This window comes from Tachypleus tridentatus, chromosome 13 (assembly GCF_004210375.1).
Source record: "Tachypleus tridentatus isolate NWPU-2018 chromosome 13, ASM421037v1, whole genome shotgun sequence".
NCBI classification, from domain to species: domain Eukaryota; kingdom Metazoa; phylum Arthropoda; class Merostomata; order Xiphosura; family Limulidae; genus Tachypleus; species Tachypleus tridentatus.
In genome coordinates this window covers 120,265,719-120,293,362 of record NC_134837.1, presented here as the reverse complement: position 1 = coordinate 120,293,362, position 27,644 = coordinate 120,265,719, and the positions used below count along the sequence as shown (strand labels likewise).

Genomic DNA, 27,644 nt, shown 5'->3' with positions numbered 1-27,644 from the left:
AAGTGACGTCATTATGCCACTAGGTTTTCATTCATACGTAAAGCCAATCAGTTTGACCTTCTTTAAATAACGTCACGACACTCCTTGAGAAACTGATGCGTTTAGTAACGAGACACTTTCGTTTTTCATACCAACACTTAATTTAGGCTTAACTTTCTAGTATGTACAGGAATATGTTCTCTCAGATTACTACGTCATCATTTGCTCAATTCCTATAGGTGTTAAAATAAGGCACGTGATTATTTGACGTCAACGACTCCCAAGATTCCAAAAGATGCACGTTCAAGTTATTTTTCTAATTTTTGAAGGTTTTATTTATTTGTTAAGCACAAAGCTACATCATAAGAAATATTTGTAATTTGCTTACCGCAGATATAGAAATCCAGTTTTTTGCGAATAAGCTCTCAGACTCACAGATGAGCCACCCAACATTGGAGACAAATTGCAATATTGACCAAAAGGAAATTAACGACTAAAATATTTCATTAGATCAATAACTTACTTTTGTTTTAATTAAGTAAAGTTGTTTGTTGTTGTTTTGAATTAAGCACAAAGCTACGTAATGGGCTATCTGTGCTCTGCCCACCACGGGTATCGAAACCCGGTTTTTAGCGTTGCAAGTCCGCAGACATACCGCTGAGCCACTGGGGGGAGCAATTAAGTGAAACAGGTTTTGAAGTAACACGCAAAGAGGTGTAGAATGATACACAAGTCTGAGCGTAACATTGCAGATCTAAAAGGAGATTTCGAGGGTCCCGGCCTAGCCATGTTGCTAGGGTGCTCGACTCACAATCTGAGATCCGCTGGTTCGAATCCCCGTTCCACCACACATGCTCACCTTTTCGGTCAATCCCACTATTTGTTGTTAAAATAATAACCAAACAGTTAGCGGTGGGTGGAGATGACTCCCCGCCTTCCCTCTAGTTTTACACTGCTAAATTAGGGACTGATAGCGCAGATAGACTGTAGCTTTGCGCGAAATTCAAAACAAACAAACCATCACCACTAACTTCACATCAACCCCTTTTACCATTATTAACCTTTCTATCTCTCTCTGTTTATTTCCTTCTTCGAAATTATGTATTTCAATTCAACGTATTTCTCAAGCAACTATATCTGGACTCTTGTGGACAAATACTATACTAAATGGTGTTGTTCTTGCTGCTCTTTTGAAACGATGGAAACAGACGTCAGAGACCTTTGACCTGTTTGACCTACAGCAACTAATAAAAATCACGTGTTTAACACTTAGCTTCCGTTGGAATTAAATTACAAAGACGATTGTTACGTTACTGAAATACGACACAGTTAGCCCCGTAGACTACACAAGAACGTGTTTCCGTCATGAATTTCTATATTTTACGGGACAGAGAGCTAGCTATACGATAACTTTAAAATTTATTTTAAATTATGTCGATTAATCATAACTTTGGGAACTTGCGGGTGGAATTGGGTGGACAATGGATGGAATATTTCTGATCTCTTTATTTACGATTAAAACAGAACTATTTAATTCGACCTGTTCTCTTCTGAACTGTAGGTCAGCAGTAAGTGTCTGGACATAAAACGCTAAAATCTGGGGTTTGCTTTCCCCCGCGATGGATGGATTACATATTTTATCGTGTATAAAAGTTTCCCGACGTTTTCCTCTCGACTAAAACCAAATGTGATACAGCTGTCCGAACTGAGCCGAGTGACCAGCGTTATCGTATGGTGGCCAATATTCATATTATCGGCCTTCCATTCATGTGTTTCTAAAATACAGTTCATTCCAGTAAACACATCTTTCTTTTAAATGGATATGTTTGTTGCAAAGCAATATCCAACTAATGAGTTTACAACTTAAAAGTATCAAATATTTACGACTAAAGTTTCATCGATTCTGTAGTAGTCACGCTATGTAAATGTAGGGCTATATCATCAATACTTGTGGTTCAGTTCTTAGTGGTCTTGGCACTAGTTTCGGCACTCATTATAACCACTTCGAATAATAACTCGCATTATAGGCATTAGAGGTTGCTAGTATCGACCACACTGAAGTCAAGTTCGAAAGACAGTGGTTACAAATACGATAAAGTCAAGATAAAACTGTTTTTGAGTTTTATATATAATACACTTTTAGGGTCGAAGTTCAATATCGTGCGCACAACTAACTGAAATAACCAAGGTTGTTGAGGACCTAGTGAGGGTTAGCTACGTTTCAAACCTCCTTCTCCACTCATCCTGAAGTAAAGATTTACGAGCTATCGCTTTTTACTCGTAGTGTTCTAACACAAACTGTCGATTCAACGTCTTCGCATTTTCAGGTTCCAGTATACCCTCTCTTATTCCTTGTTTTGAAACTTATTGCAAAGACACACGGGGGCTATCTGCGCTAGCCGTGCCTAATTTAGCATTGAAAACTAATCATCACCAGCTAGTTTATAAATGAATAATGGAATTGACCGTCACATTATAACGCACCCACACCTGAAAGGGCGAGCATGTTTAGTGGGATCGGGATTCGAGTTCTCGGATTGCGAGCCGAGCGTCCTAGCCACCTGGCCATGCCAGACCTCTCTTACTGCTGATATAAAAACAAATGTTTCACAGTTTGAAAGAGGAGTATCTAAACCTATCGCTAGGATATGTTGCTTAAATGTGGGCCGGGAGTGGCCTAGTGGTTATCGCGCCCAGATTGTGAATCTCAGGGTTCGCGATTTTTGCTCGTTGACTCAAAACACTAAGATACGGGTTAAACTAATATATGGCTAAGTGAAAGTATCTTAAGGTTGGCGGTAGACGTTGTTGAATGGTTGCTCCCCTTCTAACTCCCCATCATATCACGCTCGCCCTTTCAGACGTGGGAGCATTATAATGTGACGCTCAACCACACTATTCGTTGGTAAAAGAGTAACCCAAGAGTTGACGGTGGATGGTGATGGCTAGCTGCCTTCCCTCTAGTCTTACACTGTTAAATTAGGGATGGCTAGCACAGATAGCCCTCGTATAGCCTTGGTCGAAATTCAAAACAAACCAAACCCTTCTTGCCTCCACTTTAAAAAAAAAAAAAAATCTTGTACGTGACTAGAATGTTTGGAGGTAAAAACTTGGCGGGTCCTGGGTTCGAATCCGTTATTTTTGTCTGCACTAAGTTAGTCACCTATTTACCGCTAATAAAATACTCTGAAAGAACACAAACTACTTCTCATTTACATTTATTTTACCAAATTATTTTTCCCGCTGGCTAAAATTTAAAACAAAGCTAGAATTATATATATATAAAAAAACAAAAAAAAACGAAACCTCGACTCATGCACACACAAAAATATCAAAAGGAAATTCAGAGAATTTCAAAACTTTAGGTCGCTAAAAAGGGCTTAAGCCTCGTGTTGTCATTCATTTGTCAGCTAGGTTGGATTATCTTTCCATGCGACTTGTAAGACTCTCAACTTCGTATCCATTTTTTTCTTCTTTTTCTGCAGTTCTTCCCTATATAACACGTGGCTAACACATCTTGAACTAAAAAAAAAAGAGGGTCGTACTTTTTAAAAAGAAGAAAGGGAAGACAAACATCTGAAAGGAAGCTGGCATGAAAACAACTCACAGCTTGAAAAAATTCACAGCTGGACTGAAGACATGTGCTTCTCGACAAAATAAATGAATATTGGGTGTTAGTCGATCAGCTCAGGGATACACAGAGGCCTACTTACGTTTATCTAGTCTTAATTTTAAAATAATAAGCCACAAAGAACCACCAAGCAGTAGGATTTGACAGTCACTCCAACAACGCACTCAGTGTGAAACATTTTTGCGTTAAGGGACAACAAACCAACACCTACTAGAAAATGGTTTTCGATACCCGTGTTGGGCAGTGTACAGATAGCCCATTGTGTGAGTTTTGTGCTTAACTTGAAATTTATTCTATATTTATAATGAAAAGGCAGAAACAATAAATTGAGTATTCACCCCTTTTAATTCACTTTAATTAGGTCCCTTTTAACCTCTCCCCCCCCAAATAATCTTTAAATTTTATTGGAAGTTCAGGTAGAACTTAGAATTTAAATAATTATAAATATAACAGTAATTAATGAACAAACTAAACAGCAATTGTTTCCTAATGATGTACAGTAAGTACTGATAATACAGAAGATTGTAAGTTAAAACCCGTTTTTCAATACCTGTGGTGGGCACAGCACAGATATCTCATTGTGTAGATTTATGTTTAATAAGCGCAGAAAAACATGACGGTAACAATATTAGATACTGTCCAAACAATAAAGAGGGGAATAAAAATGCGACCCTGTTCGTCTCTCTGCGCTTCATTGTGTCTTCTCCTAAGTGGTTAGTTCCTTAATAAGTGTCCGGACTTGGTATTTGAGTAAGATACGTGAGAAGAAACTACACCATCTTTTTCTCACCATGGAAACAGATAGAACAAAACTTATTACCCTGTAATGTAGCTTCGCGCGAAATTCAAAACAATTACCCCCCTGTAAAGAAAATATATCAAAGTAGTTTTGTATTGCCCCCAAGTGGCTCAGCGGTATGTCTGCGGACCTACAACGCTAAAATCCGGGTTTCGATACCCGTAGTGGGCAGAGCACAGATAGCCCATTGTGTAGTTTTGTGCTTAATTCAAAACAGTTTTGTAGTTTAGTTAGCAATCAGCAAGTTATTTAAAAAAATTAAAAAGAAATTAATTTAACTTTTTACATATTAAAAAAAAACTTAGTTATATCAAAAAGAGGAAACGAAATAAAAATAATTTTCTAGATTCTTAAGTTAACTTAAATCTTTCTGTTCAGTAACGAGTAAGAGAAACACAAGGCAGTGGTGTAAAAAAAATTTTAAAAATGCGACTCTTTTTACGAAAGAATATCAATATTAATATGATTATTTGTTTGTTCAGGCACCGAGTTAAACTATGGCCTATGCGTAGCTATTTACTACAGGTATCGAACCCAGATTTTTTAGCGCCATAAACTAACGGATTTAATACCGAGCTATCAGATGGGCAGGAAGCTAAATGAATAAAATAACTGTGCATGTATAGTTGCAAAACATATACATAATGGAAAAATACGGATACGATTCGTTTAAAGTCTCGCTACGAAATATATTAAAGCTAATTACCTTCTGACATCAGTAACTTAAACAAATGAAAGCTCTTAAAGTAGTAACGCCCAGGCGATCAGTTTAATATAGTGCAGTAACAAGCCCTAGAACGCAGTTCCTTCGTGTTCAAAATACCTAATAAAATGCATCTTAAAATACCGCTTGACAAACAGTTTGACGTCATCGCTATGACGAACAACAATTATGGCAGGGAGCTACATACATACAAAGTTTTGGAACATGGGCAGCCATTGGGGTATGATTCTTCAATGAGGGTGGGGATATTCTATAATCTGTTTAGGAGAGTAGAAAGCGATAAAAGTTTCCTTCATTTATCAATGTTTATAAAATCTCACCCCAACCCAATACTTCACTAAATATTAACCTCGAGTTAAAGCTTAGACTGGTGGAAACGGGCGATTTACTGGAAACTGAAAGGAGACGCCAATGTTCTGACCAATATTAGATTAACACAGAGGATTCTATTTCCTGAAAAGAAAATTTAAGTAGGTAAATAATTTATTGTTACTTCAAATTATATCTATGTTTTTATAATACTGGAGATACGTAAAAAAGAACATTAAAGTATTCGACACTTTACGCATTTCAGAGGAAACTGTTCGTGTGCACGAGATTGGCAAATGACGAATCACAAAACAGAAAAATTTACTTCCTTCTACTGGGCAGTCAGACAAATTTCCAATCAAATCTTTATGCTGTTCTAAACTGCTATAGTTACATAGATAGTGTGTGACTATGGCAACATAGTTAAACAATTTGTTTGGATACCATAGCAACAAGATGACACCAGGTAACAAGTGAAACCGTTTAGAATATGTTCTGGTCACTGAAACGTAAATATTTAGTCGTGACTTCGGAATCTGACGTTATTACTGTTTATTTACACAACCTGGATCGGTCTAGTTAAAGTTGCTCTGAATAAACCGAAATAAAAGCAGTCAGTAATCAATACATCAGATTCTAAAAACATTTTATATCACGATCTCTAGTGGACGTTAAATAAACCTCATACGAGAACAATTATCAACGCTAATGAAGCCTGTAGTTAAATTGTTGTAGTCAAGAGTTTGATTTGCATGTTAAAACATTCCCTTACAAAACGTGAGTTATTTGTAGTTCTAACATTATTACATATTAAACAAGAAAAAAGTTGTTGTTGTTTTTTAGTAAATAATTGAGTTCTAGACTGAAAGTAGAAAATATTTACAAACATTAAACGTTACCGTCGATTGGTTTAACTAACTCTCGTCCACAGCGATTCATTTTCTCTAGTATCTGTGAAATGAAATACTCTAAACAGCAACGTTTCCTTTAGATAATGGCCTTTCTCGTCTGCACATGTGCCGATTACAATATGGAAATTCTGTGTCCTCTCTTGATGCAATTTATTTTCCAGATTAAACCTATAATTTTACTTATTTGTGAATTCAATTTGTCATCCATGTATAAACAGAATACGCGAACAAATATTCAACTCGCAGTAAAGCGTCCTCCAATTGCACAGCGATAAGTCTGCGGACTAAGAACCGGGTTTCGATACTATTGGCTGGCAGGATCACAGACAGCTCACTCACTGCATAGCTTTGAGCTTAACTGTGAAAATGCAATATTATTACAACTCCAATAAAAATGTATTCAATTTATGTGAAATAAACTTTAAAAAGGTTTGTTGAGGAATGTTTCGTTCGTTCAAGTTCTTACACAAGCCTTACAACAAACTGTTTATTGTTATCCATTCTGGTTTAGGTTATACAGGATGTCCAACTTCATTACTGGTTAAAGTTACTATAATTGTATTTATTGTTTGCTAAATACTAGAATTTACTCGAAAATTAAGTTTTGTCTTTTATTCTTATTTGATGACAATATCTGAACACAAAACTATACGATTTGATATTAGTTCAATTTTACTGTCATTACATTAGATTCAAATTTCCTTTCTCAAAAGGTCACATAAACCTCTCCTGGTTTAATGGCAGAGTTCACTATTACAGTAGCTACTTCCAGTCACATCATTTGGGTCTAAGAGTACACATGACGTCACTAGTTCACCATTATGGGAGCTATTCCATCAACAGTGTTTGTACCAGCACTAAAACCTTTGTATTATAAAAATACTCACAACACGCAAGTCTGGATCAAAGCATACCCTTGAAACAGTATTCTTTTTAAGTCCCGGATTTTATACCGGTAGAATTAAGTAAATAAAAAATATTAAAGATTAGTAACATCATTAGGACAGATTCCACAACTTTAGGCCTTGTTTTATCCAAAAAAATGAATGGAAAAAAATCCATCGAGTCATAAAGAGTTTCACATATATAAGCTTCAGAAAACTTCCGGTAAACGCTGTTCATGTTGATTTAGTTTAGATATGAAAATTCAGTTCTCAAAAACTGGGTTTACCAACCAGATGGCACCTTATGCATATACGTACTATACTGGCAAATTAGAGATGATTATGATTCACGCAATTTTGAACTTCTGACAAGATGGAAGGTAACCACTTGGAAGGACCCGTTGCCAAAAAGAATTTTTTCAGCTCCTTGATGGCCTTCCCATTTCTATAATGTGCTTAGAATTTTAACAGCGTAACTTGTTCAATCGCATCACGCCTCAAACCTCGGATCTCTCGATACGCGAGCTACAAGGTCACTTCCGGCTAATTTATTTCTAGCGGATTTTTAGCGATTTTTACTTACCGACAGTACGAAGTTTAGGAAATCCTTGAACGAGTTCCGAGATACGAACTTATGGAATTTCTTGTACTATATTGTTGTAGTTTTTAAAACAATGAGATTAAAAAAATTACCGAAAAAAAAAAGTCAGATTATATTAAAACTAAGCAGTGGAAAGGTTTGTACAGCCTTGATTGTAATGGATAATGAAACGTTTCATTTTTCGAATTACAACCGAGTCGATCTCTGGTTTACCAGAATATTCTCCACTTTTTCTGTCCATCCTATCTTCTCTCTCTTAACGACTGCTCTGTCACAAAGGTCAAATGTGTTCTACAGTTATACATATCTTCAATACAAATTAAGTGACATATGAATGTGTGACAGAGGTAATAAAGCACTATTTTTAGAAATATTGCAGAGAGTTTATTATTTTATCATTAACAAAAACGTTTATCAATACAACTTTATTTTTAAAATAAACCGTTTATAGAAAGTTTCGTTACATTTTACCACACTCAGCTTGGTCGTCATACAACATACAAGATTTACTTACCTATACTGACTAGGTAATACGGTAGGAAAACCTGTCCTTACAGGTACAGGAAAACCTGAAGTAGCAAGGAAACGGAAACTTTGTTAGTTATGAATATGGTGTGTAAGAAGTATTTTACTTCATATATTTTGATTTTAAAAACAATAAATAGTTGTATTTTAAATATTCCGTGACAAAATTGCGCGAGAAAAATTTACAGACCAGTTAAATCTTTAAAAAATTTTCTTTACATATCGCTACCGTTATATGAGGAGTAATATTTTCTTTCACATTATTTCTTAAAATCAAAACACTGGTGGCTAAGATGCCCTAATATATCATTTTTATAAACGCTCGTGACAGTGATATCCTGAGTGTCATTTTTACAAACACTGTTCGCTGTGATGTCCTGAAATATAAAAGTCAATTGTAAATTAAAATATCTATTTATGGCGAAAACAGGTAGATGGCGTTCAAATAGTCCCGGGTTCAGACAGTCACGTAACAACTTCTACAAGGAGTTATCTTCTAACCGAATGAATGTATGCCTCAAACATTCTGATATCCGGAAGATGTCTGTTTAAACAATAACAAAACAAACAATCTCTTACTTCGACGACGGAGAAAGAACTCGTGTCGAAAAGACGCCATTTATAATCAATAGAAAATATATATTAAACTGTAACAACTTAGCAACTTTCGTAGACTTAAACCTTTTCCAGTTTGTCGGTGTTCTATTTATAAATGACAACGTTCGACAATACATCTTTAAAAAAACAACAACACTTCGACATTTTCCACGTGTTTACACAAACGTAGAGATGATCACGAAATAATGTAAGTTTTGTACACTGCTGTAAAAGTGTCGGAAATTGTAACCGTTTTCTACGAGTTAAACCACGCCTACCGAAACACTTTCGATCGAAATATTAGGGTATATATACATATATTGTCATGAAGCATGGGACCATTTTCTAAAACATGTCATTTTACCTTAATCACGTTTAAATACTATGGATTTTATTTATTGTTAAGGATAAAGCAAAAAAATTGGGCTATCTGAACTGTGCACACAGCGGGTACTGAAACCCGGTTTTTAGTGTTACAAGCCTTCAGAGTTAGACAGCTTGGGTAGCAAATATTTCAGAATCCATAAAATATCTCATCAGCGAACTTCAAGCTAAATATTTGTTGTGTTCCGTTTTTACTTAGTGTCAATATTTTTTTTTCTTTTTTGATGCCACAAAATAGGATCGTAACATTCACTAACAGCACCAGTGTTAAGCTAATAGAGGCTAATGGTTCATCAGATGAGTATATTAATGGTAGCTAAAAAAGTAAAAATATCTCCAAAGTATTAAGGAGAATACACCCAAGAAAGTATGCCTCAAGGGTAAAGAAATCCTGCAAGGATACAAGCCGGTTTGTTTTCAAATTTCGCTCAAAACTACACGAGGGTTATATGCGATAGCAGTCCCATATTTCGCAGTGGGAGACTAGAAGGAAGGCAGCTAGTCATCACCACCCACCGTCAACTCTTGGGCTACTCTTTTATTAACGAATAATGGGAGTGACCGTCACATTATAACGCCGTCACGGCTGAAAGGGCGAGCATGTTTGGTATGACGGGGATTCAAACCCGCGACTCTCGGATTAGGAGTTGAGCGGGCCATACAATCTTGTCTGACTCCTGACCAAATCTACTGGGGTGTCGTTTTATCATCTTTGTACTTTTTAGTAATATTTTTGGTATTTCCAATCTGAAAAGCATCTAAAGTGATACAAGAGCTAAATGGCCATGTCAGAGACCCTCAAGACTCAAGCACAAACCTTTCCAATTAAGAACAACTGACTAGTGGAACAGCAAAAGTCAGCAGTATCCGCCACTTAGTATGCTATTCTTAACTATTAGCAGAATTGAAGACTAATTATATCGTCTTCCCATCGAAGAGTGTGGAGCGTTTCAGATTCAAGTTTTATATCCATTCTCACTACATAGTTTTACTTGCATATCCTTCGCCAAGGGTGGCCAGAGGTTGTACCACAGTGGTAGACAAATCCTAATTTGAACCTAGTATGCTAACCATAGGTCACATCAGGCTTCTACGTTTTGAAATTTGGCAAATATCTACTTTGATTTGAAAGAGTTATTTGAATTTAGGAAGAGAAAGATTAGTTTTTACGATTAAGTGATAGAAAATCAAGCAACACTGACTTAATGAAGGTGAACGGCGACATTGCTTGAAAGCAGATCGTCACAGGTGAACAAAAAAAGCAACAAAAAACACGTGCAATTGTTCACAATTAGTAACTGACTAGAATCGCAGATGACTGGAATCCCTATATTATTTACAGCTAAACTTTGTGAATTATGTACGTTTTCTTATGGAAAAGCCACATTGAACCCCTGATTTTAGCGTTATAAATCCATAGACTTACCGTTGTACCAGCGGAGGACTTGTGAATTATGGTCAACCAAAATGTGAAGTTTCATTAAAACACGAAAATTGTAACATTGATAACTGTTGTATAGAATTAAAAACTTTCTGGATTTTGGTGTTAAAAGGGAGAGAAATTTTAATTTTAGAACCTGAAAAGAATGGTTATCTTTCAGTAGTGTTAGGTCCTGAAAGGAAACGACGACCATAATAAACGCTGACATTTTACTTGGCTAGCTCTGGAACTACATGTAGATTTTAACTTTCAATAAAATTCTTACATCGCTAGGTTTGCCGTAAAATACTTAGTAAAAAATCATGCACACAATACTAAGATGTGGCCATAAAATAGTTGATTATTTTTTTTAAGGAATGAAAGAAAGAGAGAGATTGCTCAAACTAAGAAATACAAAAACAGAGGCAGGAACAACACTCGTCCACCGTATTTAGGTACCGAGTCGTCCAGCGTTAGAAATAACTCGTTTGATCTGATCTTCTTTCATGTGTCACACAGAAAAGATGGCGGGAACGCAGAAATTCTGGTGACGTGTAAATTCACACAGAGCTCGTGGAAATGTGCTTACGTCATACAAACCGCAAGTGTTTTTGTACGGCCACATGCTCTGCGTGACAAACACGTTACGAACAGCTGGTGCACAGGTCTACGAGCTTTCTGCTTTTATACAGGTTATAAGTTAAATAAATGAGGAATATTTAAATTAATTAAATTAATCACCACTCGGGTCCCTTACTCGGTACTTTCAGGGTTAACATGTTATACGGTCACTAATAGAAACTTTAGTTGTTTTTGTTTAGTTTATTCAGAACATAATTTACTTCGTAAAGGCCCCAGCTAACTCGAAAATGACGTATAGCTAGAAACTCAAACCCATTTCACCAGTTTACTTGTTCCAAATTATCCTTAAGACTTTTTTGTTTTTTAACAGGTAGTGGATGAAGACAAGACAGCTAATTAAGGGCTAGTTCAGAATATTCACGGAAGTTGTGAACAGATCTAGGGCAGAGAAGTTAGTTTAGGGGGGACGGGGTCATGATCGTCTCACCTCCTAACTCAGGCATGAGCCACAAATGTTAGTTGATGTTAAACACTGCTAGTCGAATTAACACGTTTACGTAAATTACGTCAAAGCTTGGAGGCTCCCCCTTCGAACTCCATGCAATGACAGTTTTCTTTTATTCCTCCCCTCAAGCATTTTGTGAAGTGGTCTAAAGGGAATTATTTCAGAGTTTACAACAATGCTATTTTAGATTCATTGTTAACTTCTAATGAAGAAATGATCGATACTGAGGAACATTTGGGAAAGGATAATTGATCAATTATATTTGATGTTTTATTACATATGGAAATCCGAAATAAAGAGGTTTTGATTCCAAATTTCAGGAAAGGCAAATTTTGAAAAGGTGAGTCAAACACTACGTACTGTGAGCTAAGTAACTAAATGTAGTTGCTCAAATGTGGAAAATATTTATATATATTATTAAATATTCAAAATAGGCCCACTCCTTGTATACCAAAAAAAGGGTAGCTGAAAGAGCAAAACCAGGTTGGCATAAATAATGTGGTAAACCACAGAAAGGTATTATAGATGTAAGAAGTTTAAACTGATTTCAATGATGGGATGTTCTTATAATTATAGATGATGAAAAAGGTGGCGAAAAGGGAAACAGAAATATATGTATTAACAGAGGGTGGTTCTTCTTCTTTGAAGGATTGCCAACCCCCGATATAGTTCATGGGCCATATAATATTTACCCAAGGGTTTGGAAGGAGGTTAAAGATTGGATAAGTGAGCCATTTACCACTATTTTTTGTTTGTCTTTGAAAAGTAGGCAGGTACCAGAGGGTTGGATGTTAGCTAATGTTACTCCTCTTTTCAAAGGAGGTAATAAAAATTGTCCCAGTAATTAAAGATCCTTTAGTCTTACATCATTTGTGGGGAAAATTTTGAATAAAAAGTACTTTGGAAAGCCATTTAACAAACTTTAAGAGTTTTACTGGATAGTGAACATGGTTTCACTCAGAAAAAATCTTGTCTTACAAATCTTTTAACGTTCTTTGAAAATGTTATTGCTTATTTTAATGCGGATAAGGGTGTAGATTTGATGCATTTGGAATTTCAGAAAACATACGACAAAGTACCACATAAAAGGCTTGTTTTGAAAAGTTCTGGGAGATAAACTCGCTCGTTGGATAGAAAACTGACTAGATAGAATAAAGCACAGGGTTGTTACAAATGGAGTTCAGTCAAATTGGATTAATATCATAAGACCTCAGAGCTCAATATTATCATCTCGAAATTTAAACAATTTATTGACCATTTCTTAATCTGTCATTGGTGAAAATCAAAAAGAGCAAAGGTAATAAGACTAAGGTCTTTGGCATTACTGGTTGTGATGAAAGTGCTGGCAATTACAAGGATGTTTTGGATCATTTGAGGAGTTGTACAAATAAATGGCAAATGGGTTTTAATTATAATAAATACAATATGATACATGAAGGTTATAAAAAGAAAGGTTACATGGGATCTGACAGAGGTGTTGAAGAATGTTAAAAAAATACTTTCATATTTAACATTGAGAATAGAAGGGCTAGTGGACATAAAATCAATTTTGGTAGGGTAGGCGTCATCTTTATTAAGACAACTTTATTTCTCTTACCCACCGATAGTACAGCGGTAAGTCTACGGATTTACAACGCTAAAATTAGGGGTTCGATTCCCCTTGGTGGACTCAGCAGATATCCCGATGTGGCTTTGCTGTATGAAAAACACATTTATTTTTCTAAGAAGGTGATTGGCTAATGGAACAGGCTCTTTTCAGATGTAATGGACAGTTAACTCAAGGCAGTAAGTGATAGTTTGATAAACATTGATTATTTTTTTTATTGGTTTAGTTTAATTTAGTGGCTAGGACAGCTTAGATGAACCAAAAGATCCCTTGTGTTCCCCTTTACTGTTATGTTAACACACCTTGAATACTGGCACAAAAACCGACCTGACCTCTGTTGGTATTGATAAAAAGCATAGCAGAAGAGGAACGTAACGTTAAGAAGCTTTATACACTTTAACCACATATTATATACGCTACCATTAACTGAGTTTCCTCTTGGTTTGGCCCCCAAGTATGCTAGGTTAACGTTAGCTTTCCTGCCATCAATAACTGGATTGGTATCTTTCACTGCTCTCTCAGCCGCTGACCGATCTGCCATGGTCACCTGCAAAAAATTTACCAATGAGCGATTATTATATTTTAGAAAACAGTTTTGAAACGAAACATAAATCCGATTATGTAGTTGATGCATGACTGATCGACTTGCTTTAAAAACGAGAACACGGGTTTGAGCTCTACCGAGGTTCAATATTTAATTACGAGTCAAGAAAAGAATTAATTTATTTGAAAAAAAATTAAAGTCAACGAACAAAACTTTCAGTTTGTACAGTTACTAATATTCATGTATTACATAAAACTGGCACAGCGGTATTTCTGTAACGCTAAAAACCTGGTTTCGATAACCATGGTGAACAGAACACAATCCATTGTGAGGATTTGTGCTTAACTTTAAAACAGACGTACACAGATTACAATGTACATGTACTTGTATATATTTACATACTTCCATAGGACAGCATGCAGTGTTCAACATCTCTCATTAATTTACTCGTGTTTCTATAGAGTCATCATTTACCAAACACTGTTAACCTATTGTTGAAATGTTTTTACTAATGTCTAATGTTTCTGTTCTTACTGAATAAGACAGACATACAACCCCGTTTGTATATGTTTAAAAACACACCGTTTATAGTTTCTCTACTTAAACACATTTTTTACATTAATTGTCATGAAAACGAAGAAAAAAAACTATTTCAACCAGACAATATTATAACCCACACATTATATTTTATTTATACTATAACAAGGACAAATTATAAAACTATCGTTCAACTAGTATAGTGCTTTTCATATTATAAGGTTAATCGCTATCTAATTTTTCAGAAAACATTTTTTAGATGTTGTGTGTGCGTCTTTTGCTACCATAATGGACGTACCTTTAAAACAATCACGTTACAACGTAACAGGTGACTAAACAAGTCAGGTTAAAATGTAAACAGTCGAGTGAACCAGTTAGAGCAACAAACATCCGTTGGCTAAACCAGCCATACTGTAACATAAAAGTAGCAGGACGTAACGAATCAGAACAATTAAAAAAAAACTTTTAAAATAAACTTTATCTCTCTAAAGTACATGTTACTTCTCATTTCAATTAACATTTAAACAGCGTTACTGTTTTTTCTGGGGGGGGGGGATATCCATGCAATCTGATGCAACTATTCTTAGCGAAGGAAAAACATTTTATTAAACCGTTCAATTTGTAGTGTACAGTTATTGCAAACTTTAATGGTTCGGAATGTCGTAATAACGTATTCTCGTGTTCGTATGTTCGATAAATTAGATACTGCGTGGAGGCGTGTTATAATACTTAACTTTGGTGACAACGGGGTCAATACTGTAACAACAGCCATAAATAAACAATGAATTACTGCCTTGTCCATTAGTTACATTTATAAGCAGTTTTTTTTGTTTTTTTTTGCTTACTTTATTATTAACTTTGGGTAAACTTACTCGAGCTACGTCATAAGTGAAGTCTAGCATGTTACTAGTTACGTAGTTAACATAAAACTTATCGACGGGTAAGATGACTACACTCGATACAAGTTACTCTGTTTAAATCTGACGTACACCATGCTATAGTTCAAATCAGGAATAACTAACTATTAACTATAGAATTACAGTTTGTTTCTTCTGTCCTAAAAACGCACGCGCACCTTACTGTCTAAATGCATACGCGCGCGTACTTCAACGATTTCTAAAAAGCAAATAAGCTAGACAATATGTTTTCTAGTATAAACAGCAATTACATATAACTGATATAATAGCTGGAGTACCCGTCCTCTGGATAGAAGTTATGCAAATTCATGATTAAAAAGTTATCTTTAGACATGAATAGTTGCTTCCCTTATATACGTAATTGTAAAAAAAACTAAAATACAAAATGTGAAACCGCATGTTTTCATGCATCTCTGCGAAAATCCACAAGCCTTCATGCTAATTTTGGTGAAGATCCATTTACAAGGGGCAAAAAAACAAGCAAAACTGAAAGTTTGTATGTAAACCCCCCTTCCCACATACATACGGACCCAGTGAACCTTCATACCAATTTTGGCGAAGATCCACAAACAGGAGGTAAAGTAATCATAAAATAAGACCCCCCACCAAAAAAAAACTGCAAAATGCAAAATTGAAATTTTGTTTGTACACCCATATGGAACTAATGAACTTATATACCAATTTTGGTACAGATCCATACACACGCCGTGAAGTACTTACATGGACATACAACAGACAGCACTGTTATATACGATGATATTTCTTTACTTGCTTCCCCCCCATTCGTGCAAAGTTACAAAAGAACTATCCTTAATTTTGAACTAAACAGACAAAATGGTAAGGTAGTTAGTGAACAACACCCACAGCCAATTCATAAGCTACTTTTGAGATTTTACTGGTCACTCTTATGACACATCAAAAAGGTTCCAAAATGCGGAATGCAAATTTTATTTTTTTTACAGGAACGAACAGAGAACCGTAAATTCTCAATTTCACAATTCAGACAAGCTAACTACTAGGTCACGCAACGTTGCAATGATAATGGATACCCGGTATTTGATAACCCAATTTTCTTAGCAGACCCATTATAGGTTCCCTAATCAAAGTATACACTTTTAGGCACGTCTTTCTTGGAAGTAGACGATGGAAGGCCAGACTACTTTTACGGTAATCATTAATTTTAAATGTGGCATTATGGGAACTCGTTGATTGTAAAATTAGTTTTCCTTACGAAATATTGGTCATTTAATGTATAGAAACGCATTAGTTTACACCGTTTACCCTCAGTGATAATAATTCTGCGAGTAGATTTATCAAACAAACTACTTGTGTTCGTAGCAACGTCGAGTTTTTCAAAACTAGGAAGCCTAGATCTCTCAAAATAAAATATCTAGGTCTATGTTAGAGAAACAAAAATAAATCGATCGTTTACACATTACCGCGAGTATCCAAGTAAACACGCCCACTTAACGGACGTCAACTTGTACAAGTAATAATGTTTATAGCGTTAAATATTAGTTTCTCAAAAGGAAAAAAAAAAGAGTAACACGTAGCTTTCAGAAAACCTCTATGTTCTAGTAAAATAAGGTTACTGTCACACAGAAGATTTCTTATTTGTGTTCTGGACTACTACGTTCCCCCTTTAGGTAACGTCGCATCTGCAAAAATTATTTCAAATCGAAGTACACCTGTATGCGTATTAATCTAGACTTTCCTGCTGTTATAACTGGTGGCAATAGTCCATACAGGAAAGTGACACGGATTAAAGAATTATACTATTGTGACGTGTATTACTTTAACAGAAGTTAAAAAAAAATCATAAATTATTTTTTACCACGAATTGAAAAAAAACTTTAATTCTGATACTGTGGTATATTATAACGACTTTCAAGTCAGTCAGCAGCAGACTAGACTGTTAACGCACTTTTGTGAAGGCGCAATAAAAAAGTAGTACCCGCTTAAAACAAAACAAAAAAAGTTGTTAGTAGTTTTAATACTAACTAATGAACACGTGTAAATTTTTAGGCCTGAAATGTGCTTTGAAAACTACATTACAAGAAAGTCCACCACTATCGAACAACAAATGTACATATTTTGTAAACTTATCACATCTAATATCTGTTCAATGTAGCTTTAAAAAATGTTCCTGATGCACGGCGCAGACAGCCTAGTTGTTTTGCACCATAAAAACACCAAATAACCCATTATACGAGGCGTAAAGTTATTATAATCCAACAAAAGTGTTTTGTTTACTAACAGAGACTATTATTTTTTTTGTTAAGCCTACTGTACATGTTGCTCCTTTATTTATAACATCTGAATCTCAGCTGTAAGTCGAAGAGCTTATAACGCTGAAATTCGATTTTACAATATCTGCAGTGGAGAGAGAGTACAGATATGCCATAGTATAGTTTTTTTGCTTAAAATCAAACAAAACAAATAAAGATTTAAGTACTATTTGTTATTTTTGTTTTGTCACTTAAAAACAGTAGATAGCCAAATGTGGCTTTGCTATAAGAAAAACACACAAACATATGTCATTTAAAAAAGAAGTTAACTTTTGAGAAAATCATTGTGAAGAAATGAAACTGTTTCCCAATGATTTCATTTCACCGTATATTTGTGTTAAAATTTCTTAGTGGATAGCTTCAGTTGATCCTTCACGACGTTTCGGTTAACTTCCAAAACGGTAAACGCAAGCTAACTGAAAAGTCCAGACGAATCAATTGTCGCTACCTGTAAACACACTTCGTCAGACATCACGAGACTCTTAAACAAACAAGCCTATTAAACATAACATAGCACGTTCTAGTGTTCGCGTGTCGTTTTAACGTACGAAATAACAGCTTTTTTTACTTATTATGCTAATTTCCATTTATTAATATACATATTTTTTAAATAGAAGAACGCTAGTTCAAAGAAAACCTACTGAAAACAAAACAAAACAACTAAGGTCAGATTTCATTCAGCGCCATCTAACCTCTTCAGCCGGGACCCCGAGTTATTTAGTATTTTTCCTTTTACAAATGCACAGCGCGATACAGCGAAACCTCGCGAGTTGTGTTTAAAGTATTTTGGTGAGCGTTAGCTAATCCACATGTTCGCAGGTGCATGCGTGAGTTCTCGATCTGTAGAGTTACAAATAAAAAGTGGCGTCGAATAAACAAGTTATAAAAATGATTGTTATCTCTTCCAGTAAATGTAATAAAAATATAGAATTATATATGTTGCAAGTGATACGTACAAAACTGCTGAAAGGAATTACCGCCAGTTTTTATCAGAAATCAGGAAAAATAAAACAGTAGGCTTAACAAGCGATCGCAATTATTTTGTTGTTTTGTTTGTTCATTGTCGCTTGCGTTATGTTGCAAGACGTAAGAACCATGAAGCACCTCTCGATTGTCGTTATATTCCCTTCGACATAAATTAAAAATAAATTGCGTATGAAAATAATCGTAGACAAATATAACGAAACACGTGGGATTAAATAAAGAGTTTGTTAAATCATAATATATAACATACCCCTGGTGTGTACTTTTGACAGCTGGACCTCAAGATAGGCCTAGTTCCAGGTTCTAGGGTTTTGTCTGTTTTACTGAGGGAGAGAGAAAACCATCTCACCCTAGTCATTTTTAAAGTACTTATGATAAACAGTAAGTATTCTACGTATAGTTGTTCCTGACGGATTAGAGTGAAAACACTTACTTCTTACATCACCGAACAGTGAGATTTTACAGACATCATAAAATTATGCGAGCAGAGCACGTTTTTTACAGCAATGAGACGCGATCCATGAACCGTTGATTTACAGTCCGGGCACACTATCTACAGGTCACGTCCGGACCAATACGTCTTCGCTTATGTAAAATAAAAGCTAGGTTAGAAGTATATAAAAATGGAATATTTACGTCCAATTTTATCCGATAACAGTTTTCAACCCAAAAGAGAGGTAAATAAGCCCCTGTGGAAGTGTTTACTCTGTCTAACAACATGGTACTACACGACAGCTGACAACAAAGGCGATTTTAATAGCATTGACTAAAACCTAAATAAAGAAACTATATATAAAAACAAGTGAAGAAAAACTATTCCAAACAGGAAGTAAATGTAGGAGGGTTTTTTTACTTGCGTTTTCTCTAATTCGATGTTTCAACAGACACAGAAAGGTTATAAAACTCAGTTCTCAATACAATGAGGTTCCAACTGTAATATTTATTGTTTACCTTTTATTGGCTGGTAATTTCGGTAAGAAAGCAAACTTCAAGGAGATATAACAGTTTACACTGGAATTATGATTATTTTTTTAAAATAATACTATTTAATAATAATAATAATTACAAAAGCGGATACGTCATTTGAAACTGTCACCTCAGTGATATTGGTTAATACTATTGTTTGAAACTATCACATAACACAAACCTTTTACTACGATATTTACAGACAAACCCAGAACTTGCGACTCAGTCATTACATAGATATTGTTATAAAAAAGGTAACACTGAATAATATTGTAAAGTTTCGCTGATTATAATAATTTTATTTCAGTTTTATTTGAAGTTTCGATATAAAACAGAAATTTATTCTAATTAATACATAAAAATGCTAGACTTCATAGTTTTGTTGAAATTCGTGCAAAGCTACTCGAACGTTGTCTGTGCTAGCCGTTCTTAATCTTGAAGTAATAGACCAGAAGAAAGACAGCAAGTTAACAACACCTTCTGCCAACAAGTACCGAGATCGGTCGTCACGTTATAACTTCCCTTGTGTTAAAAAGAACAGATTTGGTGACATGAATCGAGCCTGTGAGCTGCAAGTCCAGCGCCTTGACCACCAGGTTGTTAATTTATCTCTTAGAGTTAGTGTCCAGAAGTCCGTACGTCCTAACTGCAAGTTTTATACTGAAATTATATTTACACGCGACTTAAAAAAAAACAACAGAGATTACGAGGTCCAAACAATCATACATCATGAAGTCAGAAAAACTACGTATTTATTAGATCAAAGTAATCTTAGTGTGAAGTTTGAAAAACCAAGTAATTACAACGTCAAAATAACCATATAGTGTGAAGTAAGAAAATATAACAAGCTCAGTACCAACTCATGGAAAGCACTATGGTGACAAGCTCAGTACCAGCTCATGTACATAAACAGTACATTGTCACACACTTTCAATTTCGACTTCAGGAAGTCTGTTTGTTAGATTTAAGAACTAGCCCTCTGTGCTAACCGTCCACAATTTAGAAGTGACAGGCTAGAAAGAAGGAAACATCAAATCTTATCTACCCCCTTCCTATTTTATAACGTAACGACGGCCCAAAGTGAACCACAGCACATCAGGCTAACCAACTGGCCACGCTCAGCACTTCGAATAAGGGCATTGCTACAGTCTGTTTAATAAGTAAACTTGTAATAACTTGTAATCACTTCCATGTCAGTAGTTCAACACCGCGTAGATGTTTATCGTTTCTACTAGCGATTACTTGACGGTCTTTAGTACAAAACTATACATTCAAATCAGGTTTTACAAGTGCTTTTAAAAAGTATTAAACCCTAATTAAACCTATAAGCTATAATTAGGTTTTCAGAGTTTGTTTTGTTTTTTTTTTTCTTGTTAGAAAACAGTATCTTACCATAAAACCTAGATAAGATAACGTGTTCTGGCTTTTCAGCGACCAGTATCATACCATAAACCCCGGATAATCAAATTACATTTTCCAGTTAACACAAATTAAAATTTTCTAAGCTACGTATGCACCAAACTATTTGTGAATCCAAAGCGTTGTTTAAGTAAGACAGGGTTTATAATTTTTCAGTTTAAGATCAACCAAACTTCATACATCTCAGCTATTTCTTCCCCTTCAATGATTTAACATAAAGTCCAAATAGCCACTTTTAGGTACGTTGCTTTCACGTTCGTATAATAAACCTTTCATACAAATATTTTGTGAAAGGTGGTTATGTTACGATTTTGGGTGGGGACAAAATATTTGCGCAATTTTACATATCTCCAATTTTGTTCAGAAAGTGCTCTGCCCACCAGGAGTATCGAAGTTTCGTTTCTATTGATGTAAATCCGCAGACATTCCATTGTGCCACTAGGGGATGGGGGGACTAATTTTGAAAGAGCAGACTAAGGGGAAAAAAAACATCAACACCACCCACCAGGAATCATTAACCACCCAAATACTAGCCATCAACAATACCAAAGTGTGGAGAAGAGAGTACAGCATTTCTTTTTCTTTTTGATTTTACACAAGGGTAGGCAAACCATGAACTCACAAGATTCGCGATACTTGTGGCATTAATCCGCGTCATGGATACCGTGCACACCTTTTATTTCACTTCTTTCATCATAACTGGCATTTCGGAAGTGAAATGTATTTACATAAAACGTACTACATTTCAGTCAGTTTCTTGCACTAAAACCTAGGGCAGTAAGTAAACTAACAAGTCATTTGTTAAAAAAATGAACCTTGGGGTATACAACAGGAAACGACTTAGTGGAACTGGAGGCATATTGCACACCCCCACCCCTCCTTCTGAAGTCCATCAACCGTGCTATGTTCCTATAGTTTAGGAGTTTTTAATTATATTGTGTATTTACACACACAAACACGCAGAACACACTAATATACAGCAAGTTGTCTGTGTATAGCACGCCAGTTTCGTTTCATTTACTCTAAATAAACGGCCAAGTATACGAGTAACTTTCTTTTCTTATACGATTTTCACTCATTAATTTCTGCAGCAAAGACGAGTTAAGGGATTAACAGGGGTATTGTGATTTTTATTAACGTGTACAATATTCAGCGTTTGGCTCTATCGACCCAGAGTAACAGATTTAATGTAAAAATCCGATCTCATTACCATGATAAATTGACTGAAAAAGTCACCAGGCTAATTAGAAGGCCCCGCATTCCCTCAGTGTATCGATATAATCTGTGTTTGATACATACTCCTCAAGATTCAGGCTACCTGCTGTGAGACTCGAACCCCTGATTCAAGAGTCAGCAAGCTACTAGTTGGTTGTACAAGTTATTGAAATATGATGACAGTACGTAGCCCCTTTCCAGTAGTGAACAGTATAAAATACGTCGTTAGTTTGAAGATTAATTGATAATTACCTGAAACACTCAGTGGCGCATGTATCGGGGAGAGGGATGATCCCCCTACATGCGTGTGTGGAACGGAAACAATAAATAGTGTATGAAGAGTAATTTTGAGAAACTTTGGAAAACTTACATTAAGCTTAGTGTTATTAAAAAGGCATTCTACCCGATACAGATGTCGTGAAATTCGATACACCTTAATATCAACTTGGCGTAGAATACAGCGTAACGATATTTCATAACACTGAACAACGACATAACACAACACTGACCGTTATTCAAATGTCATACCACAAACACACTGACATTGATAATTACGCCTGAATGTCATAGCACCACAGGAACTGACATAAAATACAACTACGCCAACTTGTCATAGCGCTAAGTAGCGCCATGACAGAAAAAAGAATCCCGGAAAAAGCGACACAAAGTTCTATCAAATTTCCTGGCATATCTCCCTTAACTGTAAACAATAAACAGACAACTGTGTTGCTAGCTATTATCGGTTTACCTAAATTCATTTAGGTGTACATCAGTTGCTAATGTATTATGCATTCCCTATTCTGTGGGGTTAACAGCAGGTTCAATATACATTAGAAGTACATCTTCACTGTAATTCTAGAATTAAAACTCTCTAAAACCAGAGAAATACTGTCCACTTAAGAAACACACCCCTGGTTAAAACAAGTTTGAATGTTGTCTAAGTGGTTGTCTTAAATATTTATAAACAGGAACGAAGCATAGAACAATAAATATATCAAGTTTCTTCAAGCAACGCAATACTTCAATATCGAGTCACACAAAATTCACTGACGAATACTACTTGTAGAAGCTCTTAGAAGAGTTCTGTGCGAAACGAATGCAACACGTGCTTGGCACGCAACATTTAGGCTCGTCCCGCAATCTGTGGAATTTGCGTTTGATAAGCTAGACTATAAAATCTTAGTATGTGATGATAGTTCTTCATCTTAAATGGTTGCTTATTGAACTAACATATCGTAAGTCATTATATATACATATGGTATTTTTCTTACTTGTACACGTATTTACAAACTACACGTATATGTTTTATTACCGTATCCATTCTACACAACGTTCCATCTTATCAAACTGATTCGATTTCATTCTTTCCGAGAACTTTGTACATAAACTAAGCCTCACACACACAACTAGAACACAATCAGACATTGCTTTTGACATTCACATGCCCCATGTTACATCGTTCACCAAATAAAATATTATTTCCCCGTAAAAAATTATAAATGAAAACCACTTTTATAAAAACTTAAACATCGGAAATACACCCAATCTTATGTACTTGAAGTACACGAACCTTACACATCACAAGTATACCTAACCATAGACATTTCGAATACACCCAATCTTATGTACTTCAAGTACACGAACCTTACACATCACAAGTATACTTAACCATAGACATTTCGAATACACCCAATCTTATGTACTTCAAGTACACGAACCTTACACATCACGAGTATACCTAACCATAGACATTTCGAATACATCCAGTCTTATACATCACAAGTACATACATGCGTTTCCAGTTTACTAAAGATTTAGTTCGGAGCATGACTCCCAGAAATGGAGAAAGGAGCTCAACAGTGGCCATCTGGTTGTTTGTTTTGAAGCTATTCAACGTCTATCTGTGCAAGCCTTTCTCGATTGTAAGGGAAAGACAGATAGTGAACAGCACTCACCGCCAACTCTTGTGCGATCGAAAGTGGAATTCACTCTCACACTTAGAACGCACCCACGACTCCAAAAGGCGGAACGCGACTGTTTTTGATCGTTTGTTTGTTTCTAAATTTCGCGCAAAGCTACACGAGGACTATCTGCGCTAGCTGTCCCTAATTTAGCAGTGCAAGACTAGAGGGAAGGCAGCTAGTCTTCACCACCCACCGATAACTCTTGGTCTACCAACGAAGTGGGATTGACCGTCACATTATAGCGCCTCCACGGCTAAAAGGGCGAGCATTTGGTGTGACGGGGATCCGAACCCGGCTGTTTTTGATCCTGTAGTAACGGGATGCGAACAATAACTGAACAACACATCCCTACTCCTTAGTAGGAGGAATTACAAAATATTTCAGATGAAACTAGTTAGTTAAAATGACTTCTAATCTATTACCATTTTTCACCTAATACAAGCTGAAACAGTGAACAGATAAACTTGTTAAGACGACAAATAACCAGTTACTAATTATTATATTTTTTTTAATGGGGGGAGAAGATGAGGGAAGGAGATTGTCAGGGGAACCGATATTAAGAGTAACACTATCCAAAAAAGCATTTGCAGTTCTAATTACCAATATGAAATATATAATAACAGAATACCCTACGGACATGTACCAGGCCTATTGTCCATTTAAATCCAACAATAGTTTAATAATAATAAACTTGCCGTTCATAATGCACAATTCGTTCCTTATTACTATTAAATCAAGCATACAGTTCCGACTCGCGTGTAGTTAAAACGTCATTTTACTTTGTATATCAACATTATCGTGTTCTAAAGTTCTGGTCACGTGGATTGCGCTACCATAAAGCAACGCTGTTTCTCGCTCTTGACGTTGCTATAGTAACGGCAGCAGGACGAAACTGACAGCGTTGTTTATCACGTTATCTGGATCGACTTTAAAAAGAGTTGATTATCATAGCTTACAGAAATTACGAAATAGTGATAATATGAAATAAAAACAATATATAATATTACATGATGACGTGTAGTCCACCGCCTCAACTCTCCCCTAACCCGTTATCTTCGGGAATCGAATAATAAATCAAGTGAAACATATATAAAAGGACGAGTTTTTAGTTTGCGTTTTATCCACTATGCTCATTATATGTAACCATTCTTGAATTAAAAATATACCGCTGTATGTCTTATTTTATAGATTAGGCGTGGTATAATAATTAGCATCCCGGGCTTTGGGATCCAACAATTTATGGTTCACATTCCGTCGCCAAAAAAACAAACAATCTCGCTCCGCACTTTGGGGCCATGAATATGATTTAAAACCGACTGTCAAATCCCAACAGTTAGTGGCAGGCGATTTTTTGTTTATTTTTTTTACCACTCGCCCCCTTTGTCTTTTTTTAAGTCTATTGGTTCAGAATTAGGAACAGCTTTATACAGATAGCCGTCGTGTAATCATACTCGGACGAAATTTCTGAAAGAAAAACTGCTTTCTTGAAATGTTGATTCGTTTTTCTGAAGCAAAAATTAAAACGTACATACAAACACATTTATCAATGATAATTAACATTACCATCTGGTCAATGCTTACAACTTAAACATATACCTAGTAATGGGCATAGCTAATCAAGTATAACATACTGATCGGCAATAAAAACGCAACAAGTAATAAAATGAGTCGTTTCATACAGGTTGAGCAATAACGGTGCAAACACGCCTGGGTTTTAATCATGAGTATTCTCTGAAAACAGTTCACTAGTTCAGATCATTTTAATCAGCGTGATCACGCGTCAGTATTTAAACCGGTCAAAACTTACCCATCTCTTGCTGTTGTACATAATGTGAGAGTATGGAAAAACTTTTGTATACAGTACACACTGTTCCTTCAGCTTATAAAATGCCGAGTTTTAAAAGTCTAATTTCACCACAAAGAAAGATGCCACGGCTGACGCAAGAAACCAGAGATCAAGGGGTCGGGATGCTAATGACAGAGACAACACCAGCCAGGGTCGCACACTTTGGGGTGAACCTTCATGTATGACAATGCACGTCCGCACACGGCAAGAGTGTGTACAAACTGTTTGAATGAGAACAGTGTGAATGTTCTGGACTGGCCTCCATGTTCGCCCAATATGAATCCCACTGAGCATCTCTGGGACATTCTGGATCAGCGCATTCGTCATCGGGATCCTACCTCCAGCTCTCTCGCTGAACTACGTGCAGCACTTCTGACTGAGTGGGATATCAGCCCCCAGAGGCAGATCGACAATCTGGTGATATCTATGCCACGCAGGATCCAAGTTCTTCTGGCAGCGAATAGATCACATACCCATTTTTAGCGTTCTGGACGTTGAAATCCTGATTAAACTGTTTGTGTGCAGTTTCTAATCAAATTTGAATATTGTGTAGTGTAAAGAAATAATGATTTCATGATATGTACATTCAAAATTTATGTTTAACCTAGTATATTAAAATTGTTTAACTGTATGCACGTTGTTGCGTTTTTAATATCTCTCAGTATGTTAGAACTATCTCACTTATAATTATTATTATGTATTGTTTCGTCAGTTGGGTGCCCTTGCTATTAACGACATTTTCGGCCGTAAATCCAATAACGCCTTACGAGGTTCGACCAACCCATTAGGCTAAGGTTAGTCCCAAATATATTTACGACATTAAGAATATAGAATGATTATTATAATAAAATAACAAAAATAAATTAAAACTAATTAATTAAAAGTAGATGCATTATATATTGTAATTCCTATACCGTGGCGGAAGCCAGATTTGTATTAAATGGTAACGTTAGCTTTGCTTAGCGCTTATCTTCCTTTGCGATTTTAGATTCTCCCTTTTATGTTACACCCCCTCCACACACACACACACACACACACACACACACAGCTGCTTTTTTAATCTATGCTCCACCGGTTTTGACATAAATAGCTTCATTAAACAAGCTCGAGGCAACAATATAATATTGGCAAATTAATCATTATTTTCACTGCCGTAATTTTTTTTTATCGTGAGAACTCGTTTTAGATTGTCTATATGTATTTAATAGATTCAATGTAGCCGTCATTAATCATTTGTACTATATATTATTCTTATTCTTGTATTTGCACATATCCGGTTGTGTTTCGCTAGAAGGAAAATCAAAAGGTGGACTAAGTAGTGTAAAAATCTATTTCTTCGCCTGATTTGTTTGTAACTAAGCACATAGCTACTCAATGGGCTATTTGTGCTCTGCTCATCACGGGTATCGAAACTTTGTTTCTAGCGTAGCAAGACCCAAGAGATACTGCTGTGCCACTAGGAGAGGGGGATTTCGCTTGGAATTAGGAAAAAAAAAAGGTTTAATTT

The 27,644-nt window shown here is 35.8% G+C and overlaps 1 protein-coding gene and 1 long non-coding RNA gene across 2 annotated transcripts in view; one reads left to right on the top strand and one right to left on the bottom strand.

Moving 5' to 3' along the window:
* LOC143240361 (RNA-binding protein 38-like) overlaps positions 1-27,644 on the bottom strand; it is a 56,910-nt gene that overhangs the window by 26,592 nt on the left and 2,674 nt on the right. The window contains exons 2-3 of the mRNA XM_076482677.1: positions 13,878-14,004; positions 8,353-8,407 (exon numbers count right to left, since the gene is read on the bottom strand). Of these exons, the coding sequence (XP_076338792.1) occupies positions 8,353-8,407; positions 13,878-14,004 (182 nt within the window). The remainder of the gene's footprint in view (positions 1-8,352; positions 8,408-13,877; positions 14,005-27,644) is intronic.
* Positions 5,347-27,644, top strand: part of LOC143240370 (uncharacterized) — a 39,248-nt gene continuing 16,950 nt past the window's right edge. Inside the window, exon 1 of the long non-coding RNA XR_013021732.1 lies at positions 5,347-5,607. This is a non-coding gene — a long non-coding RNA (uncharacterized LOC143240370). The remainder of the gene's footprint in view (positions 5,608-27,644) is intronic.